Source organism: Bemisia tabaci, chromosome 5 (assembly GCF_918797505.1).
Source record: "Bemisia tabaci chromosome 5, PGI_BMITA_v3".
Taxonomy (NCBI): Eukaryota; Metazoa; Arthropoda; class Insecta; order Hemiptera; family Aleyrodidae; genus Bemisia; species Bemisia tabaci.
The window spans coordinates 42,460,750-42,480,568 of NC_092797.1; the positions used below are offsets into that span (position 1 = coordinate 42,460,750).

The window sequence follows — 19,819 nt, forward strand, 5'->3', positions numbered from 1 at the left end:
GATTTAAGACCCAATTTTCTGATTGATTTGTCCTAAAGGTGGGAAAATTCGCGTCAAATTATTCCAACAACAAGCAGTTACCAAAATTGATTATTAATAGATTCACGAAGTATACTTCGACGAGTGACAAAATGGCTTCAAGATATATATTACAGATCATCTAATAAAACCGCCTTAGTACCATTTTTTCCGGACTTTCATATGAATTTGGTCAATAAAAATCATTTTTATTTTCATAACGGGCTTGAATATAGGTCTTGACATACAATAATAAATCAAGCTAAGGCAAGAGATACAGAAACTTCATACAGTGTCACAATCCATGGGTCAAAATGCTGAGCTATATCGCAACAAATGCGAAGCAATTGATAGAATTACGCAACACTTTATCTGAGATATTGCCAATTACTTACATCACTGGACTCTTCTCAACGTTAAGAATAAAACATTTTTCTGCGAGGAGAATCGAGTAAAAGTTACACGAAGGAGGAAAAAAGACACAAAGATTACAACTGAAGTCACTCGCCTTTCGAACATCGCGCTTAGCCAAACTGCGTGATACAACTATTTCAACTCCTGAGCCGCGCAAATTGTATCCATCGAGTTGAAGGCGAACTTGATTTCTCACTTCCGTTTCCAGTTATATTCAGATATGAACGCGAGAACTTTAATACGTTGATACAAATTCAAACGATACGAATACGAGGTTATGCGATCTCATTTATGCATGCAATTGCCTGTCACGAAAATGCGGAGAAACTTTGCATAATGCGATTCTCGAATGCACACAGACCTAGAGCTCAGGGAGATAAAAAACGAGGCAAGGGCCTGATGCATAATACGCGAGTTGATTGGTACCAGAAATGAATTTAGAGACCCAAAAAAGATAGTTTTTGGAGAAAGTAAGTACTTACATTAGGCAGATATCACGGCATAGGAAACTATTCATTTGGAATTCGTAAAATATCGGTGTAAATGATGATACACCACGGGGATTGAAATCACGAAAAAAAGGCGTACGAATCGCAAAATCAGCGAACAAGCCGAACAGGGTTAGTTCCACAAAACTGTTTATAAACACTCAGGTGCCGCGTGCACAGCACAAATTTTCGAAATAAATTTTTAACTTGTGAGTCACACTCATCTGTAGAAACTTGACATTATACACTTCGTGGAGATACAGAAAGTTGAGACGACAGAAAATCGGCGAACACGAGTTAGACGAGACAGAAGAAGAACTGAAGCGATTTCCCGGGACGAAGGATAAACCAAGGCCACGAAAAACTGAATCTGCAGCTGAAACGAAGGAAATCTGTTGACACGCCACACGCACGACCGATCAGAGATCAAGCGACTGGATGATTGAAAAACTGTGAAAAGGGGTAAACAAGAGGCAAGCACGCGGCTGGCGCTGGCAGGCAGTGGTGATAACAGCGCCGGTAGTAGTTTACATAATCGCCACTCGGGAAAACACGGCAGCACTATCCAATCCACGGCGCGGTGGCAGTTGCAACAAGTTGCACTTGTGGCTTATCAGCTTCCATGCTTGCCAGTTAGTGCTGTTGTCGATACGGCAGGCGCGATGCGTTACTGGGTCCCACACGTATAGCGTCCAAACTAGGGAGGGGGGGGACAATTTTACCTAGAAGGTAAACGTCACGTCGTAGCAAAAGCCATGGAAAGCAGGAAGGTGCGAGAGCGTCATCCTAACAGGGATCCTTTGCAATTTCGTGAGAACAAATAAATGGCTGAAGTCGAAAAATGCGTACGGCTGATAATGGCACTGCAAATTACTGCGTAAGTTTTATTCTTACTGGGAAAACTGACGGATATTTTTTGCTCAAAATTTTCAGTGAACTTTTTTGACTTGTTTAAAAATATGTTCAGACAATTTTTTGGAGTTATTTCCACAAGTTACCTAAAAAAAAAAAAATAAATAAATAAAACGCAGTCAGAGATTTTGAAACGTTGAAATGTGGATTTGCAATTTTCCCCTTGGCCATCGAAATCGTTGGGAACTTCCAGATTAGAGTTTCTCTTGTGTGTGATACCTCTTTCTCTAAAGTTTTGTCAAGGTACATCCGCTCTACACAAATTCACATCTGACACTCAATCATCAGTCTAACTGCTTTTGAGTCACTGAAGCTGCTGCACTAGGTAACAACACGTTTTCTAGTTGTAAAGAGAAAAGTAGGACAAATTTATTTGAGCGAGTTGCTTCAAATTTAACGAGAAAGAAGTCGCCCAAAGGTCAAATACATTAAAAACTCAGACAAAAAATTCACCTGAAGTAAAAAAAACTTGTTGAAACGAAAACTCTCAGAGCTCATGCGATGATGTACTATCGTGAGACAGTCACATCGAGAGCCACAAAAAAAAATCAAAAAAACTTCTAACCACGACGGTAACAATTGAAAGTGCAACAATAACGGATTGACTGTAACAATTGTATGATTGAGATCTTGAATCTTCATGAAGATGCAAAAATATGAATCGTGTATCAATTCTATCTTTGAGGATGCCACTATTTCGACGCCTAGGATCTGTTTTTGCCTACCTGCTCAGATGCAGGCGAACCACGCTCTGTTACCAACTTGGAATCTCGTTCTACCATACAATAAAAATATTTTCATCCACATTTTGAGGAAATGTTTCTTTCAGGAAGGTTAAAATTCATGAGGTGAGTCGACCGCCTGTGTTGCCTTTTCTTTTACGACGCCATGATGCACTTTCATGCCAAGCGTTACTCCTAAAAAACGAAAATGAGAAAAATGTCGAGCGAGAAGGTTGGCATAAAAGACGGCAACTATGTAACAACATTTACTATCAGTGCCAGTTATAATGACTGGTGCTAAAACACACTCGACTGAGAACAGTCAGGGTTTAGAAGCGAGATGTATGCCTCTTAAGAGTTACGACGACCTGCATCTCGACCGAGCTACCATTTGCGCTGTGGTCATGGTGCCCAAGTTCATGAGTTTTTTTTACAGGATAAGAGAGGTTTTCTTAAGTCAGTTTCACACGATTCCTCTACGAAGCTTTTTTCCCGGAAATATAAGGTCTCTTGCAGAAAACACTTTTCCACTTACTTACTCATATGAAAAGGATCTTCAATACTTTCGAGGAAAATTTCACAATTGGACTACATTTTGCAATTTGGAGTGAATATTTTGAAGTGAATATTGCAAATCAGAGGAGAAAATGACTTGCGATTTTCGTTAGGGACTTACTTTCGAAGTGTAGCTTGCTCAAATCTAAAGCTTCGGCGTGGTGCGACGCGCTGTGTCTCTCGTAGTCGCAAGTACAGACTTGCGACTACGAGACTACGTTTGTTTTTATCTTTAGCAACTATTCAAACTCTCCGGAGATCAAATTGCATACCCTCTGAAATGAAGGAGTTTTGGATGGATCCTTTCTTTAGCAGTCAACAGAGGCTCCGCGTCGCGTTAAGCGCCATGCCTCTCAACGTCGCAAGTTCGCTTACATCTCGAGCAACTATTTTAACTCTCCAGAGATCAAGTTGCATACCCTCCGAAATAGAGGGCTTTTAAGTAGATCAATTTTTTGGCAGTTTACACTGAACAGACGGCGCCACGTGATGTAACTTTCGGGGATTTTTTCTTAAAAAAGTTCCAAGATCCAAAATTGATAGAACAATTCCTTGCTAAGAGCATGAAGTCCTTCACAGTAAACTAGTCGCAAGTAAGCAACGTCCTACCCTTCCCATCATCACTCTCGAAGTTCGAGTGATTAAACCTTTTTTTATGAACCTTCAATATAAGAGAAATTACAAAAGTTAACGAAATCCAAACTTCTTTGCTCTGCATCATCTTAAAACTAACTTTTAGGGTGAACAGTCTTAATGATGTGACTGGAAAATCTTCAATTTTACGAACAGCTGCAAACTTCCTCAAGTATAGATTGGACTTACTTGATAGAAAGAGAACATTCTGTACGCATAGAATTCTGAACATTCATACCAAATGAGAGTATTCGTCAGAATCTCAAAAACTGATAATCAAGTATTTTTTTAGAGATCGAAATTTCTTTGGACAGCTGCCCGAAAAATTACGTTCCATAGCGGCTCTACCGCTGAATCCCTACAAAAAAGTACATCATCTATTAGTCTCGGTAGGAATTCTGATGACATAATGCTCAGCGAGCAATGACAAATGATCAATTCACATTTGCGACAGGCGTGTCTTCTCTTAGAGAGTGATACATCTGGCCAAGACATTATTAATTACTCTAAAATAATTAATTATATTACTCTGCAAGAAAGTGCAAGTGATTTTGCAGTTTGAGGGCGGCAAACATGGGGTTGCCCTTTTCTCCTTGTGTCATCATTCAACGGTCTTGGGGGCAACTGACACTACTTCATTTGCCTTTATTGTGACGTATGCCTTCAAAGGTGTAATTACCCTTAATGTGCTTCAGGAGCATGTGTTTCAATTCTTCAGCCTAATGACTGTTATTACCTTGCAGCCTTCGGATCGGCGTTGTAACATATCTTCGGATGCTTCGAGGAGTCATTGCAAGTGTTTAATGTCTCTCTTTAATCTGAAATGTGGTAATGAATGAGAGAGAAGGAGGGGAGGGGGCGCCTAACAAACCTCCAGTCTCTCGTGTGTTGGCTAACTCCTCCTCCAAAATCACATAAAATTTCCAATACGGAGAAAAAGCCTACGTAGACAACGGGATTTTATTCTATGCAGGATTTGGTGTCGCTTTTTCCCCGTAACGCATAAGTAGATGTAGAAGCAAGATCGTAGATACGTAGATATGTTTGCCCAGGGTGTGGAAAGGGAGAGGGAGGGTGGACAGCAAGGGACCATTCTTTCTAAACGAGAGTCTTACATTATTTAGCAGCAATCACCTTTCTCGAAGGATCGGTTTCAGGACCTCTTCTCCCTGGTTTAGGTTTCGTCCAGAATCAATTGGATTGCATTTTGCAAAAAGGAACCACTAGCATTGCAATGTTGATAAGATTGTGCAACTTCTTTTGTCTTGGAGGAAAAACCCGATTATCCATTAATATTTTCTATTTTATTCGCTAAAAACTGTAAATTTAAGACAAAAATTACCATCTAAATTTCATAGTTTTTCACGATTTCCGCAATTTTATTGCAAAACATGAAGTTGCACAATCTTAGCATCATTGCAATGCTAGTGGTTCCTTTTTGCAAAATGCAATCCAATTATCAATTACTTTTAAGACATTTTAGTGTCACCTATTACCAAAAGTCATTACTAAGCGTCATCAAGTATGTCCTCATAGTTTTCAAAAAAGATCACTCGATAATTGCGGAACGCAGAAAACGAAAGTGAATGAAAGCTTTCCGAGAATATGGTTACCTTCAAGTAAGAACATGTGGAATGTCTAAAATTATGTAGGGTTTCTTTTGAAAGATTCCATGAATAACAAAAGCAGCGAAGAAGAAAGACAGAGAGAAAAGAAACACTTATCGGTCGGCCTCAACAAAAAAAAAAAAAAAAACAATAACCGGAATCGAAAGAAAAAACGAAAGCAGCAGCAAAAGTTGCGACATCGACTACAAAGTCAGCGGCAGCAAGAAACACAACGGAATACCAAATGACTGACTAATCGATTAGAGTAAATTAGTCGGTCTGGTGGACCTATTTGAACGTCAGGATTTGGAGCCGAGGAAAAAACCTGACTGCAGCTTATACTCTGCGTTGAGTGACAGAAAGGCGACGGAAAATGATAATTTTCCATCAGCGACGCTATTGGGATTTTAGGAGCACCCGCGTTGGCACGAATACGCTGGTTGCATACGCACTTATTTGAAGGCGTTTCTTGGGCGGCCTAACATGCGCTAAGCACACAGCAGCCTCGCCCAAACCTCTGACTGTGGATTATTAGGGAGGTGACTATTTTTTCCGACTTTGAATGCACACTTCAAGAAAAACTAGGTGTTAGTTATGTTTTAGCTATGGTTTGTACGGCAGATTGCCTTTTATGTGGAAAACTGTTTCCTCCAATATTTACATTTTCGAAATTTTGCTTTTTAGAGATTTACTTTTCAACGAAAGACATCATATTTTCTCCATAACTATCGGGTTGATACTTTCATGACATTGGGGGATAATTTTTCGATGCCTACGTTAAAAATCCCATGGAAGAAAAGTTCTTGCGTTGTAAATTTGGAGTCTATGTTCATGAGCTTACGGGAAAGTACGAATCGAGTATATACCGAACCTAAGAAAAAAATGCGCGATTAGTTCATAAAAACGAGCCAACTGGAAACGCTCGTACTACCATGAAATTACTCGTAAAATTCAAAACAGCTCATTTCCAACCCTAAAGAAATCGAATACGCACTAACTTAGTGACCGAGACTGGCATCAAAATAGTGAATAACGACCGTCGCTGTATCACTAAGAGGATCGAGTTGATTAAAATGAGCCAGTTCGGCTGAATTTTTTTATTACATATTATGAAAGTCCTTGGTGAAATGAGTATACAGAATTTTTTTCAGATTTTTTTTGAGCCCTCTGGCCTGAGAAATCTTACTTCAAAAATGCCAAAAATTGAAGGTCTCTGAAACGCTGTTTGAATCGCGCGGGCTGAGAACTGACGTCACACCTCAGGTGGTGACGACCCTTGGTTTATTCCGAGTTAGTCCGAACAATATGGCTGCTGCCCGGTTTGTTTATTTAGCGAAAGTTTCTAGCTGTATATTGTGATTTAGTGGTAAAATTTGACGAGAAATTTGTTGAAACATTTGGTTTCGTCCGAAATTAACTCTTTCTTGATGAAAAAAGGCGTCAAAGTTCGCGAAATTTATTCACCGGGCGTCCGCGAGTGAGCATCGGCTATCGGAAACGACGGGCTCGTAAACAAACGAAGATTGATAACAGGAAGGATCCAAACAACTCGGAATCTTTTGATTTTCTTTACCTTTAAACCATTTCTGACTTCTACAAAGCATCTGAAAATCAGTTTTATCGTATTTTACAATCTGGAGCTAGAGTCTATCGGCTCATTGTGATGTGTATTCAGAGTATTCTGAAACAGAAAGTCAGTTGTCATAAGTTCACACCCAGACATTCTTTTCTTGGATCATTCGCTTTTCATTTTCGCCTCAAATCAAGTGTTTTGTAGTTTCCTTATCTGAAGTATGTGGTTTTGAATTCATACAAGAGTTTGAAGTTCATCTGTTTTAGCATTAAAGCCTATTGAGCCCTCAAACTTTACCGATATGATTACAGTTCAAGGTTCCTCTGGTCCGTACCAAGTGATTAGGTACACATCAAAGATGTGTCCTATGGTTCTTCAAATTAACAGTTCAGAAGTAAATTAGAGACTACAGTAACTTAATCCACTCCTGCCCTTTCCTTCAGTGTTTGTTCGTGTCTGTTCTTTATGCGTTACCACTCTAGTGCATACACCGGTAATGTAGGTTAGATAGGTATTATCGCATATTTTCTACTAGCAGTACCTTCTCTTAAGCGTTCTAATTTAGCAAAGAAATTCCACCAGTTGCAGAAAATTGTGTGCGTAATGAATAAGTGAATATGAATACCTCCTTTTGGTGACTCAAAGTTTCTCAGATCCGTCTTAAGGAGGTTTCGCATGTAGGTGCATGATCAGTTTTGCCAGATGAAATTACTGCCCTAGCAGCTTCAAATTTATACTTTGATCTCTGATTCACTAATAAATGACACTTTATGGTGTCATTTATATTTAATCAGTTCAAAGCTAATGCGACAATAAATCATCAAAGGTCCGATTGAGGAAGAAATTTTCCGGTGAGTGCCACGGCTGAATCAACATTCCAACTAGACTTGCGAAGGTATCAACCCAAACAGACTCATGAGGAAGTGATACCTATATGGTAAGTGATAATTCTATTAAGGCTCTTTCATTTCTTAGATGCGGAGTGCATTAAAAATTTCTAAATCTGCTCATCTGCAGTCATATACTTGAAGAGGAGTACAACATGAAATGTAGGTGAAGTAACGAAATCGTGGGAATGAGTTAATCCTACAGCTTCTCTCCACTGAGACACGGATGAAGTAATCTGAAAGCCTTAAGCTGGAAGTTGGCAATGATGGAGGTTCCATGGTGTTTTTCCTGCCTTGAAAGATAAGGTTGTGCTGCAGGCCTTAAGCACTATGGAAAATTTGAAATATTGTGATTTTAAACGCAGGCTTCATCTAAGAATATGGAAATCGATCTCAAGTGCTTTCTCAGATAACTTTCAGAGTTTTTATTTTCATATATAAGAGACAATTATGAGATGATTATCCTACTATTCATGGTATTTCTGATTGAGAGTCAACTAGTTCACTTGATGCATTCACTTTCCTTTCAAAGAATGAAATATTAGAGGTGACTCTCAAACACTGCAACCGAGAAAGGGCCTTTTTGCATCCAGTGCCTCAATTACGTATTGACTACGGTGTTCAAAACTTCTACTTTCAGTTTAGATTTTAAATGGAAAACAAGTTGACTTAACGCTCTACATATTCACAAAATTTTCGGCATGTAGAAGATATAAATATCGCACACATTTCAGAAATTTTGTCGAATAATTTTTCCATTAGGACATCAAGAGAAGCAATCAGACTAAAACTTAGTGAATCTAGGTAAGTACTTTCTCAGATTAGCCATGCCACTACTTTTCCACGCTTTTTCATTAATCATTATCCACAAAGTTAAACATACTTAAATCTAAATGTTACACTAAACTTGTGTATTTAACCTGATAGTACCTCAGTAATTATAATTATCTTACCTGTTAAACTGTATGATGCAATGAAAAAAATTTCACTTCCAGACAGATGATCATTTCCTGGTTGATACCTTCGCAAGTCTAGTTGGAATGTTGATTCAGCCGTGGCACTCACCGGAAAATTTCTTCCTCAATCGGACCTTTGATGATTTATTGTCGCATTAGCTTTGAACTGATTAAATATAAATGACACCATAAAGTGTCATTTATTAGTGAATCAGAGATCAAAGTATAAATTTGAAGCTGCTAGGGCAGTAATTTCATCTGGCAAAACTGATCATGCACCTACATGCGAAACCTCCTTAAGACGGATCTGAGAAACTTTGAGTCACCAAAAGGAGGTATTCATATTCACTTATTCATTACGCACACAATTTTCTGCAACTGGTGGAATTTCTTTGCTAAATTAGAACGCTTAAGAGAAGGTACTGCTAGTAGAAAATATGCGATAATACCTATCTAACCTACATTACCGGTGTATGCACTAGAGTGGTAACGCATAAAGAACAGACACGAACAAACACTGAAGGAAAGGGCAGGAGTGGATTAAGTTACTGTAGTCTCTAATTTACTTCTGAACTGTTAATTTGAAGAACCATAGGACACATCTTTGATGTGTACCTAATCACTTGGTACGGACCAGAGGAACCTTGAACTGTAATCATATCGGTAAAGTTTGAGGGCTCAATAGGCTTTAATGCTAAAACAGATGAACTTCAAACTCTTGTATGAATTCAAAACCACATACTTCAGATAAGGAAACTACAAAACACTTGATTTGAGGCGAAAATGAAAAGCGAATGATCCAAGAAAAGAATGTCTGGGTGTGAACTTATGACAACTGACTTTCTGTTTCAGAATACTCTGAATACACATCACAATGAGCCGATAGACTCTAGCTCCAGATTGTAAAATACGATAAAACTGATTTTCAGATGCTTTGTAGAAGTCAGAAATGGTTTAAAGGTAAAGAAAATCAAAAGATTCCGAGTTGTTTGGATCCTTCCTGTTATCAATCTTCGTTTGTTTACGAGCCCGTCGTTTCCGATAGCCGATGCTCACTCGCGGACGCCCGGTGAATAAATTTCGCGAACTTTAACGCCTTTTTTCATCAAGAAAGAGTTAATTTCGGACGAAACCAAATGTTTCAACAAATTTCTCGTCAAATTTTACCACTAAATCACAATATACAGCTAGAAACTTTCGCTAAATAAACAAACCGGGCAGCAGCCATATTGTTCGGACTAACTCGGAATAAACCAAGGGTGGTCACCTGAGGTGTGACGTCAAAAATCGGCGTTCGCGCCACGGCCCGGATTCAAATAACGTTTTTGAGGGGCACGATTTTAAAATCGCATTTTCTCCCCTTAGCAATTTTTTTCAAAACTTTTTATTGTGCTCATCGTTTTTCTGGTGAAATTTTACATATAGTGCAATAGCTTTTAAGCCAATCCCTCACCAGCCGAACTGCCTCATTATGAAAATCTTGGCTGCAAAGTGAAGAAAAAGAAAAGAGGCACCTACCTTATCGTGAAATTGGTTGATTTTAAAATAAAAAACGTGTATGGTATAAAAAGGATACAATTAATTAGATCTGAAATTGAACTAAGCTCTTCTGTTTCAGGAACACTATAAAATTTTCTGAAATCTTTCCTAAGGTCATGGAATGTATTATAACAGTCGGGTAGTTCTATTTCTTTATTGCACGCTTCAGGATGCAGGCACTGTCTTAAAGGTAATTGGCCATCCGTTACAAATCTAAATGCAGGAGAATTTGGTTCGACTTTAATTGATCGGACATAACTGTCAAACTGAAACAGAAAAAAAAACACGAGTTTATTAGTTAAATATATAATTAAAAGGTTAAAAGCACAGTTAACTCAACAATTAAAAAAATAAGTAAATACATCGCATAAATAATTTTAAGAACAGAAAAATATGCATCAGGATAAAAAAAAACCCATTCCGGTTGAAGTGTCTAAACGAATCAGTTGAAAAACTCGATCGAACCCGGATTTTTAGGTTAATGATCCACTCTGTTGGCCATTCGCAAGCCACAACTGATGAACGAAAGGGAGCAAACAGGTGTACATTTCGTCACCAAGACACTAACTTAATCCTAAGGTATCTCGAAGTAACCTAGGGTTCTAGTTGAGTTCACCAAACCTCCTTGATTTTACCAAACATTCTGGTTGAATAAACCCACGATTTTGATGATCGCACGAATTATCTAAGTTGATTCAACCAAAGAAAATCTAACAAAAAACATGGAAATTTGTAAGTGCATGCTGGCGCAGCTAACACTGGCGTCAGGAGATATCTATCAGATCCGAATTGAGTAAAAAAAGACATTTTACGATGAAAAGAACAAGAAATAGAGAAGGCGCATGGATCTTCAGATAAAAGGTGGCTCGGATTGAATGACTAATCTCGTGACGAATACGCGTATTAATCGGGTTCTCTCTGCACCCACGCCATGTTTAGAATCAATCATCGACTCTTCACACAGCCTCTGGACTTGAAACTTGCGTGTCGGACCGATAGTGCACTAGCCACTGGTCGGTAAACCATGTGAAGCAAAGCTGGAGTTCGGTTTTAATTTTCAATGTATTTTATGAGTAGAATGTATATGTTATTCACTGGGAAAAAAACACATTGGATCTAGAGTCCATACTCTTGAAAACATTGACAAGAAAAAGGACTCTTGATTCAATCAGATTTAAGCTTAAATCAAAAAGAAATCCTCTCTTAAGGGGCTTGGTTCTTGATTTAAGCTTGAATCTGATTGAATCAAGAGTATTTTTTCTTGTCAATGTTTTTAAGATCCAATGTGTTTTTTTCCAGTGTTATGTTATACTCGACTTCGGTGACTTTCGGTGTGTATAGTTGCTGATCGTCTTATTAAATTAAGTAACTAACTAACTACCCACCCCTCTTCCCTTTCTGTACGCTTAGCAACTATTCTCAGAGCCGCACAGTGGATCGAGTCAATAAGAAAAATCGAACAAAATTTGGAAACTTTAAAAGCTTACAACTTCATCTATACCAAACTTTGAAGTTTTAAAAGTGGTTCCATTCGTTTTCTCGTGAAATTTTCTCTCAGGAGCACCCCTTCAAATTTAGAAGTTGACGAATTAAACATCAAAATTTGCAGTTTTAGTTAAAAAAAAATTCATGTCTGACCTCTCTGAATGACTCGATCCAATGTGAGCCGAACTCTATCGTAGCTGCGATGGAGTTCCGAGATTGTTTAACGTATATTTTCGGCTATCCCACTGTTGTAAAATTCTGTTTTTGGTAGGGTGTCTAGTTTTTTTTTTTTTTTCATTTTGGGAAATCCTGATGAAATCCTGATTTTTCCTGATTTTTGACTGCTAAATCCTGATTTCATAATTTTTCAAAATCCTGATCAAATTCTGAGTATTTAGGGAGAAAAATTAAAATTTCTGCAAAAGCGTATGCGAAAGCACAAAAAATCCGATCGGACAGCCGACTTATCTCAAATCCTGATTTTACGACCGATTTTTCCTCAAATCCTGATGAGATCAGGATTAAATCCTGATTTACCTCACATCCTGATTGAATCGGGAAAATCCTGATGCTAGACACCCTGTTTGCCTAAAGCTGTTGCATTAGAAAAAACTCCGAGGGCCAAAATTACAAAAAAACAAAAAATTTCAACTCCCGACAGCGAGAGACAGGTATACGCTCAGAGATGAGTTGGAGACATACAGTTGCCAGCTCGAAACGGGAAAACGCGCGTTACGGTGTTGAAAGCCGGCGGAAATGTGATTCTTATCCCTGTGCACCGAACTGGTAACACTGGCTGGGAACATGACAGTAAGACCAGATCGAGGTGGCACGAAGATGGAGTCAAGAAATCAGATCTCGAGTATGATACTCGGATTCGGATTATGTCACTGGACTCAAGCAGGATTTCCGGACTTAATTTTCCCTGGATTGGACAAAGGATGTGAACACAATGGACGACTGACACCTCCGACCCTTTAACCCATTTCTATCTTGGGAAAATTCCTCATTACATGTTTACCTGAAATCAGCAAGGTGAGAATAAACATTCAGCCTGGGCAAGCAGCATCAGCTCAATTTAATTGATGCGAAAAAATTTTAGGCGTCGGACCACAATTAATTCTAGGGTTCCTTGATCACGTCGGAAGCGTTTGGATATCGAGGTGAAAAGATAAGGCTAATCAAAAGCGATATTGGAATCAGCTTTTTGGGAAACACCCTCTCCCGTCTCATCCCTTCAGAAAATACAGATGAGAATATTTTATTTTATACTTTGATTTGATCAATTGTACAAGGTTACAGCTCAGCCAGCCTTGCGGTCCCCTCATGAAGTTTGCCCAAGCCTAGAAGCTCCGAATGATTTTTGAACTTGACTCTTTAAACAAAATTGGATATGCTAATTTTTTTGGGTAACTTTCATTTCTCATGAGCTCGACACATATTTATTGTCAACGGTGCCGAGTTGTTTTACACCTTCCAAGTTCCCAGACCATTCAATTTATTGGGAGGCATGATTTCTCGTAGACAATTTATTCACGAAAAATTTCAACCGCTAAGCCTCTTGATCTTGAAAAATGCAATGCTTTGACCGGAAGATCAAATTTCAAGTTTCCGCAGCAAAATTCCAGCACTTTTAAGGGTTGGACCTAAGTCCCTGCTTTTCAAAGGTTTCCTTAATTTTAAAGAACTTGGCACCCTATAGTAGGTGCGATAGCAAGTTAACGCCATCGCTGATATTCGTGAAAGTATCACCCGCGCCAGTTTCCAATCGGTGAAACCCTTCGATTAATTCATTTCACGCGAAACTATGCCACTTTTTCAGACCGACAGGCTGAAGAATGAAAGACGAGGAGCGAAAAACTCGAAAAAGAGCGGGGAAAATGCATGAATGAAAACAAATCGCGAATTTTTTTTCCTCCTTACACGACACGATTAACTCCTCACTTTTGTTCCGCACTTTAACCCAGATGCGAAGGTAAAGTGCAGTGTGAGATTCGCATGCAATTTCGCGCGCTCGGTTAATTTCCTACGCTCCGTTGCGAGTCTATGAAAACGTCATTTCTGGCAAGTAATCACTTACTGACCGAACAAACGCACGCCATTGACCGGCGAATGCCGCGACGAGACGACGCAAACGTGTGCTGCAGCGTCACTACCCACGACGTCTTCATAAGAAGGCTCCTCTTGCAGTGCTCGATGTAGGTCTGTTTTACAGATGCACATCATAATTCGGTATAAAACCACGTATCTCGATTCAAGTACCCTCACAGAGAGAGAGAAATCAGGATTTCCAAAAAAAAAGTTTTCCATTCCAGGACTAAGCATAACTTTTTTGCTTTCCCACAACTCCAGAAGTCCCTAATTCCCTGGTTTTCCCTACGGTCTGATTATTGAAATTGATCGACAAAAAGATTGCGGCGCTGGGTGCAGAAAGGGCATTTCTTGTTTGCGATGTCTCAGAATCTCCACTGCTAATTTATATTTTAGAGAGGAAACTATTGAGTGAATTTTCTGAATTTTTTTTCAGCATTGTAGAAGCATAAGGAAAATTCGATATAAGTTTCAACGAATTTCATGCACTTGATTTAGGTGGATGAAACGTTAACGGAGGTCCCGAGTCACCACAATAAAATAAATGCCCTTTCTGCACCCAGCGCTTCAATTGACAAAAAAGACGAAGGGAAGTAAAGCGACCCTATAGGTTGAGACGGGTGGTTGTTGAAGACTTAGGAGAAAATGATGAACCAGCGGGTTGTTTTTAGTTAGTCTATTACTTCCCTCCTTTCTCCATTCCAACCACCCGCTTCCGCCAACAAGCTCGTTTCATTTCCTATCCATCCCCTTTACCCAGGGCCGGATTTACCAATAGGCTACATAGGCTGTAGCCTAGGGCGCAACGTTCTGAGGGCGCAAAATCTTTGAGAATTTCTTTTTTTTTAATTTAATGAGTCTTTTGTTACTTTTTATTTTCCAAAACTAACTTGCAAACGTAAACATATCTCAAAACTGTTTAAAATCGTGTTTTTTTAAAGGTGAATTTGAACATTTTCCTGACACCTAACATCCTCCTTCTGATCTGGAAGGGAGGGGCGTCTGGGGGACCCCCCCCCCCCCCCGATAGCGCCTACTTTTAAGGGCGCCACCCTAAGTTTAGCCTAGGGCGCTAAAAATGTAAAAAACGGCCCTGCCTTTACCTATTGATTTAATCCATCAATTTCAAAATTTGTGGACTTTTTTATGGAAAATTTGAGGTAAATTTTAGACTCATTATTAGAACCATAATCGTTTTACATAGGCGAATATTCGATCCCCCTGACGAGAGAAACAACTGTACAATCTTGTAGTAACATCCGTTAGGGCTCACCAAGTTTTAAAAGTCTACTCTTTAATTGAGACGCCGCACTGTAATGTTCTCAACAGCTACTGTAAGACCACGCAGACCGACCCTCCTGACGGAGACGTTTTTAATAGCTCGCTGACGGAAAACCAGCGAAAGTGTTGAAGTGTCTTGCCCCCGAGACCCCTCTCCACGGGGGGCGGGAAGGAGGGGGGAGGGGCGTGCAAAAGCGCAAAACCGGGCACCTGATTATAATAATGTTAAGAAATGGCAGAATATGGACTGGCCGCGAACCGAGCGCGGTGCAGTGAGCATAGTGGGTCACTTGCACGATACCTTGCCGCGGGGCTTTGTTCCGGCTCCGCATAAGAATTTCTGCGCCGCTACCGATGCCACATCGTCCTACAAAACCACTGTATTTCTCGTGTTTTCCCGCACGATTCGGCAACTTCGGCGCCGGTATAACCGCACTTGCAGACGCCGCACAGTGCCACTGAAAAAAAAAATCTCGGCGTTTTTAACAAGGTCCGTTGGTACCTTTACCGTCTCACTTTTTTTACCAATTGTTGGTAATTTTACCAGGACAGACTAGTAAGCTTGCCTAAAAACCGGTATTTTTACTGTTTTTTTCAGGTAAGAATACCACTTTTATGGTAATCAATTCCCGGTAACTTTGCCATTTTATCTCGGTAATTCTACCACAGTCGATAAAAAATATTGGCGTTTTTACCAAGGTCCAGTAAAATTACCGAGAAAGTTCGATGATCAAATTACCAATTCCATAAATGGTAATTTTACCAAGAAAAAACCGGATCAAATAGAACCCTGAATTCTTGGATCGAGTCAATTAATAGGAGAGTTTGGACAAAATTTAGAGACTTGCAACGCTTGTAACTCCGTTCATACAAAATTTTAAGGTTCTAAACATGGTTTCAGTGGTTTCCTCGTGAAATTTCCTTTCAGAGACAGTCCTCATTATTTAAAATGTGATGAAATTAACATCAAAATCTGCAGTTTTAGTCAAATATTTCATGCCCGATCTCTCTCTTTAACTTGATCCACTGTGCGCGGGCTGTCGTTGGCGCGAGCCGAAAACACCGGTTTTATCACCTTCCGGCGGGCGCTCCGGCAACGTCGGTAATTGTCGTTCGGCTGCATAATTACATTGCACTTTTCGCGCGCAGAAAAATTGGCGACGAAAAGTGTCTAGTCACCCGCCGCGCGGGGGGCAATTCTGGAGAATGGTAACGAGACAGCAAAAAAGAGAAGAAGAAAATAAGCGCAGCGCGCAGACTTTGAACTCCGGGGTGCGGGGGGCTTTCGTCACGGATGCGTTTTGTTCGATGCGTTTCTCTGATATCATCATTCTCCGGTGACAAGTTGCCATGAAAATTATGATTTTTCGATTCACCCCGGAATTTTTAAGGTTTTCGAATCTGAAATTTTCGAAGTCTTTAAGGGTGCATGATGCGTATGAAAATACCTCCAAAGAGGAGTTTACGGTGGGAAATTCGAGGTTTTTCTTTGGAACACATGAATGCGGTCGGACCGATTCAAAATTTTCTACAAAACAAGAAAATTCGAGTTTTAAGAGTCCGCACTGTGTTTGGGGCAATGCATGGTGTATTCCCTCAGTCTTGTAGGCGCTATGCGTTTCACGTTAACCGCTGCTGATCGCACTGTTGTCTTCGACGCAATGCGTGAAGTATTCATGCAGTTATGTAGGCGCTAATATGTGTTACATGCCGACCGCTGCGCCGATTTCATTGTCTTTTCAAAATTGAATGAGAGAGACAGACTTTCCCTGGTTTTTCCGGGATTTTAAGGAACTTCCCACCTTGTTCCTTCCATGACTCCGCATATTTTTACTGCAACATGATTTTTTGAGGGGAGAAGATCATGTATTCTTGAAGTATCGAAAACATTTACATGGTTGTGTAGGGACTGTGCCTAAAAAGTTGCTATTTTTTGTTACAATATCCATGGGAGCTGAAATTGATAGAATGCACTCACTAGGTGTTAGAAAATTAGAAAATGACGTAGAAAATGTACGATCAGGCATTCAGCACGACGAAACGATATGACGGTGGAATAGCTCGAGGAGAGTGACTTTATTGAATGAAGTAAATTCAGAATTTTAGAGGTACTTAACGACTAACGATCTCATGACCATTAAACTAGGCTAAATCAACTGATTCTGATTGTAAAATGGAAGCGAAATTTCGTGCACAGCGATCCGACAGAAACTTATCTAAATTGAACCGTTCGTCATCTCCTTGATAAAAGAACGTAAATACATTTCAAAGTTGGACGTATTTCTATCAAACGGACCTAAGCGCCAAAGGGTGAGGAAGGTAGAGGGGGCTTGGATTGGCGGCGGAATCGGGCGTCCGGCTTATTTCGTCCTATACTCGCAATGATTTTCCATGGCGCTTAGGTCCGTTTGACAGAACGCGCTATTCGGGATTCTGAATTCCTCATGAGGAACTTAAATTGGCGCTTAGTTCCGTTTGATAGAAATACGTCCAGTTAAAAAACTCCCTCTTGCAAATTGCACTTATACTGGGGAACTCTTGAGCACTTCTGGCTAAAAAGTTTACTGGTTTTTCTGTTCATTACACGTAATAATCAGTTGAATTCGGGTCTGAAATTGCAGTCATATCCTCATGAAAAACTGGATTGTTTGAGTTTTTTTTTAAAAAACTTAGAGTTACGTTCTTTCGTCTGGGAAACGACTACTGTGTTACGCGGTGGCTCAAAACTTGAGCCTCCCTCGGATGGTCTTTAGTGTTGGCCATCTTCTTGAAAGTTGCTTCACGGTCTGTGGGCGCGCGCGTCGCATGGGTCACCACGAAATAATGTTGGCACGGGTTGTCGCGTGGGTTAGGTTCGTTCGACTAAATGAACTCATCATTCACTCGAAATCGTTATCTGGAAGAACTTTATGGACTGCTCGTATTCGTTCTTCTGGCTATATACCTAAAACGGATTTGTTATAAATTTGTTTCAGGATTGATGAGGATTTTGACGAAAATGAAGTAAGATCGAGACTTAATCGGTTCGTTGCATCATACGAACTATGAGTATGGCCAGGAACAGTACCTATTACAGGTGTTGCGGACTCCTCCATTGGCGTGGCGTGCTTTACGACCTATCGATATTTCCCCATTTGAAGCTGTGGTAAATAATCGATTGTTAAGGTGTTCGCTCCGAACACCCTGATTATCAATATTTTTCCATGATTTAAATTGCCGATCAATCAATATATCGCAAAGCACGCCACGCCACTGGACTCCTCTACTTTGGGGTCTTCACCACTCTAATCTTGAAATCGCCTGCTAAACGTGGGATGTTCGAGTGTTCGTAGACTATTCGATTGTTCGTCAATGACGCGTTATCAATCCATGCCCGCTTCTCTCCTTTTTTGACAAGATTTCTCATGAAAATTATTTTCACGAGAAATGTTCGGCATGGAGTATTTTAACGATAAAAAATGCGGTGTTAAAGACTGGGAGATAAAAAGTCGAGATTTCGCAACAAAATTCCGGAATTTTTCAAAAAATCGTAACTCTGTGACTACTTCTACTGCAGTGCTACGGGAAAACGCTGTATGGACATTCGAGCGTTGTCAAATTTCCTCAGAAAACACGAATTTTCTCAAAAGCTTGTTTCCCCTTCGAATTTTCTGGAGAATTTTCCGCTGAATCTAGACGATCATACCTGGAAGAGTCGAGAAAAATGTTCGTACATTTTATCGAGAGCTAGAATTTTATCGCAGGAAAATCTGACTTTCCTCAGAAAACACGAATTTCCTCAAAAGCTTGCTTTCCTTTCGAATTTTCCCCTGAATTTAGTCTATCACACCTGAAAGGGTCACGGAAAAATGTTCATACATATTATCGAGAACTAAAATTAAATCGCGAGAGAAGTCTGGCAACATCCTAATGATCATACGTCCTTCTTCCTCCGCGCGGGAGCACAGGAGGATGCCTCCGTCCGGACGTCGAGGCGGCTGTTTTTTCCGTGAAAAAACGGGCGAAAATGGGAAAAACGAGAGACGCGAGCGGGAACAGGGGCGAGGAAGGGGGGGGCGATGCCTGGGGAAGGGATGAGAACCGAGGAAGGAGTTGGGGCAATGAACTTGTGAGAGTTGGAGTCGGAGTTTCTCATACTTGGGCGATCAAGCAAATCAAGTTGGAAGCGTGGAGGGCTGCAGCATCGCATCGCTGGCAGCCTGGCCGAGGCCGAGGGCTGACTGACTCGAGACCGGCACAAACCACCTAACTCCACCGGGAACCCATATGTACATCCGCGGTTTTAGTCGAGCACGGCGGAGCGAGAGACCGGCACCGAGCACTGACCCGTTGAGCACAAACCACCTAACTCCACCGGGAACACGTATGTTCGTCCGCGGTTTTTGGTCGAGCACGATGGACGAGTGGCGAGCGGCATGCGCGAGCGGTCGGGGACGCAATGTAACCGGAGCACATTCACCTGTTCGGCCGTGCTGTGGTAAAACGCCGTATGAACCCCCAAGCGTTGCCGAATTTCCCCTAATAAGAAACGAATTTTTGGAAAAATATGGATTCTTCCCCACGAATTTTCCTGAGAATTGTATTCATAGTTTAATTTGGGTTTTCAGAAAATTCCGAGTAAAAATATTCCCTAATATTCTCATAAAATAAAAATGCTA

The 19,819-nt window shown here is 40.3% G+C and overlaps 1 protein-coding gene across 6 annotated transcripts in view; it reads right to left on the minus strand.

The window, feature by feature from the left end:
- The window catches only part of fus (epithelial splicing regulatory protein fusilli), a 220,160-nt gene that overhangs the window by 59,790 nt on the left and 140,551 nt on the right, over positions 1-19,819 (minus strand). For 5 of the 6 annotated variants that reach the window (XM_072300752.1, XM_019054503.2, XM_019054502.2 and 2 more), the window contains one exon: positions 10,342-10,570. In XM_072300752.1, coding sequence (XP_072156853.1) covers positions 10,342-10,570 — 229 coding nt within the window. Of the gene's footprint in view, positions 1-914; positions 1,546-10,341; positions 10,571-19,819 lie in introns of those variants that run through there. The other variant, XM_019054505.2, reaches the window with a different exon arrangement.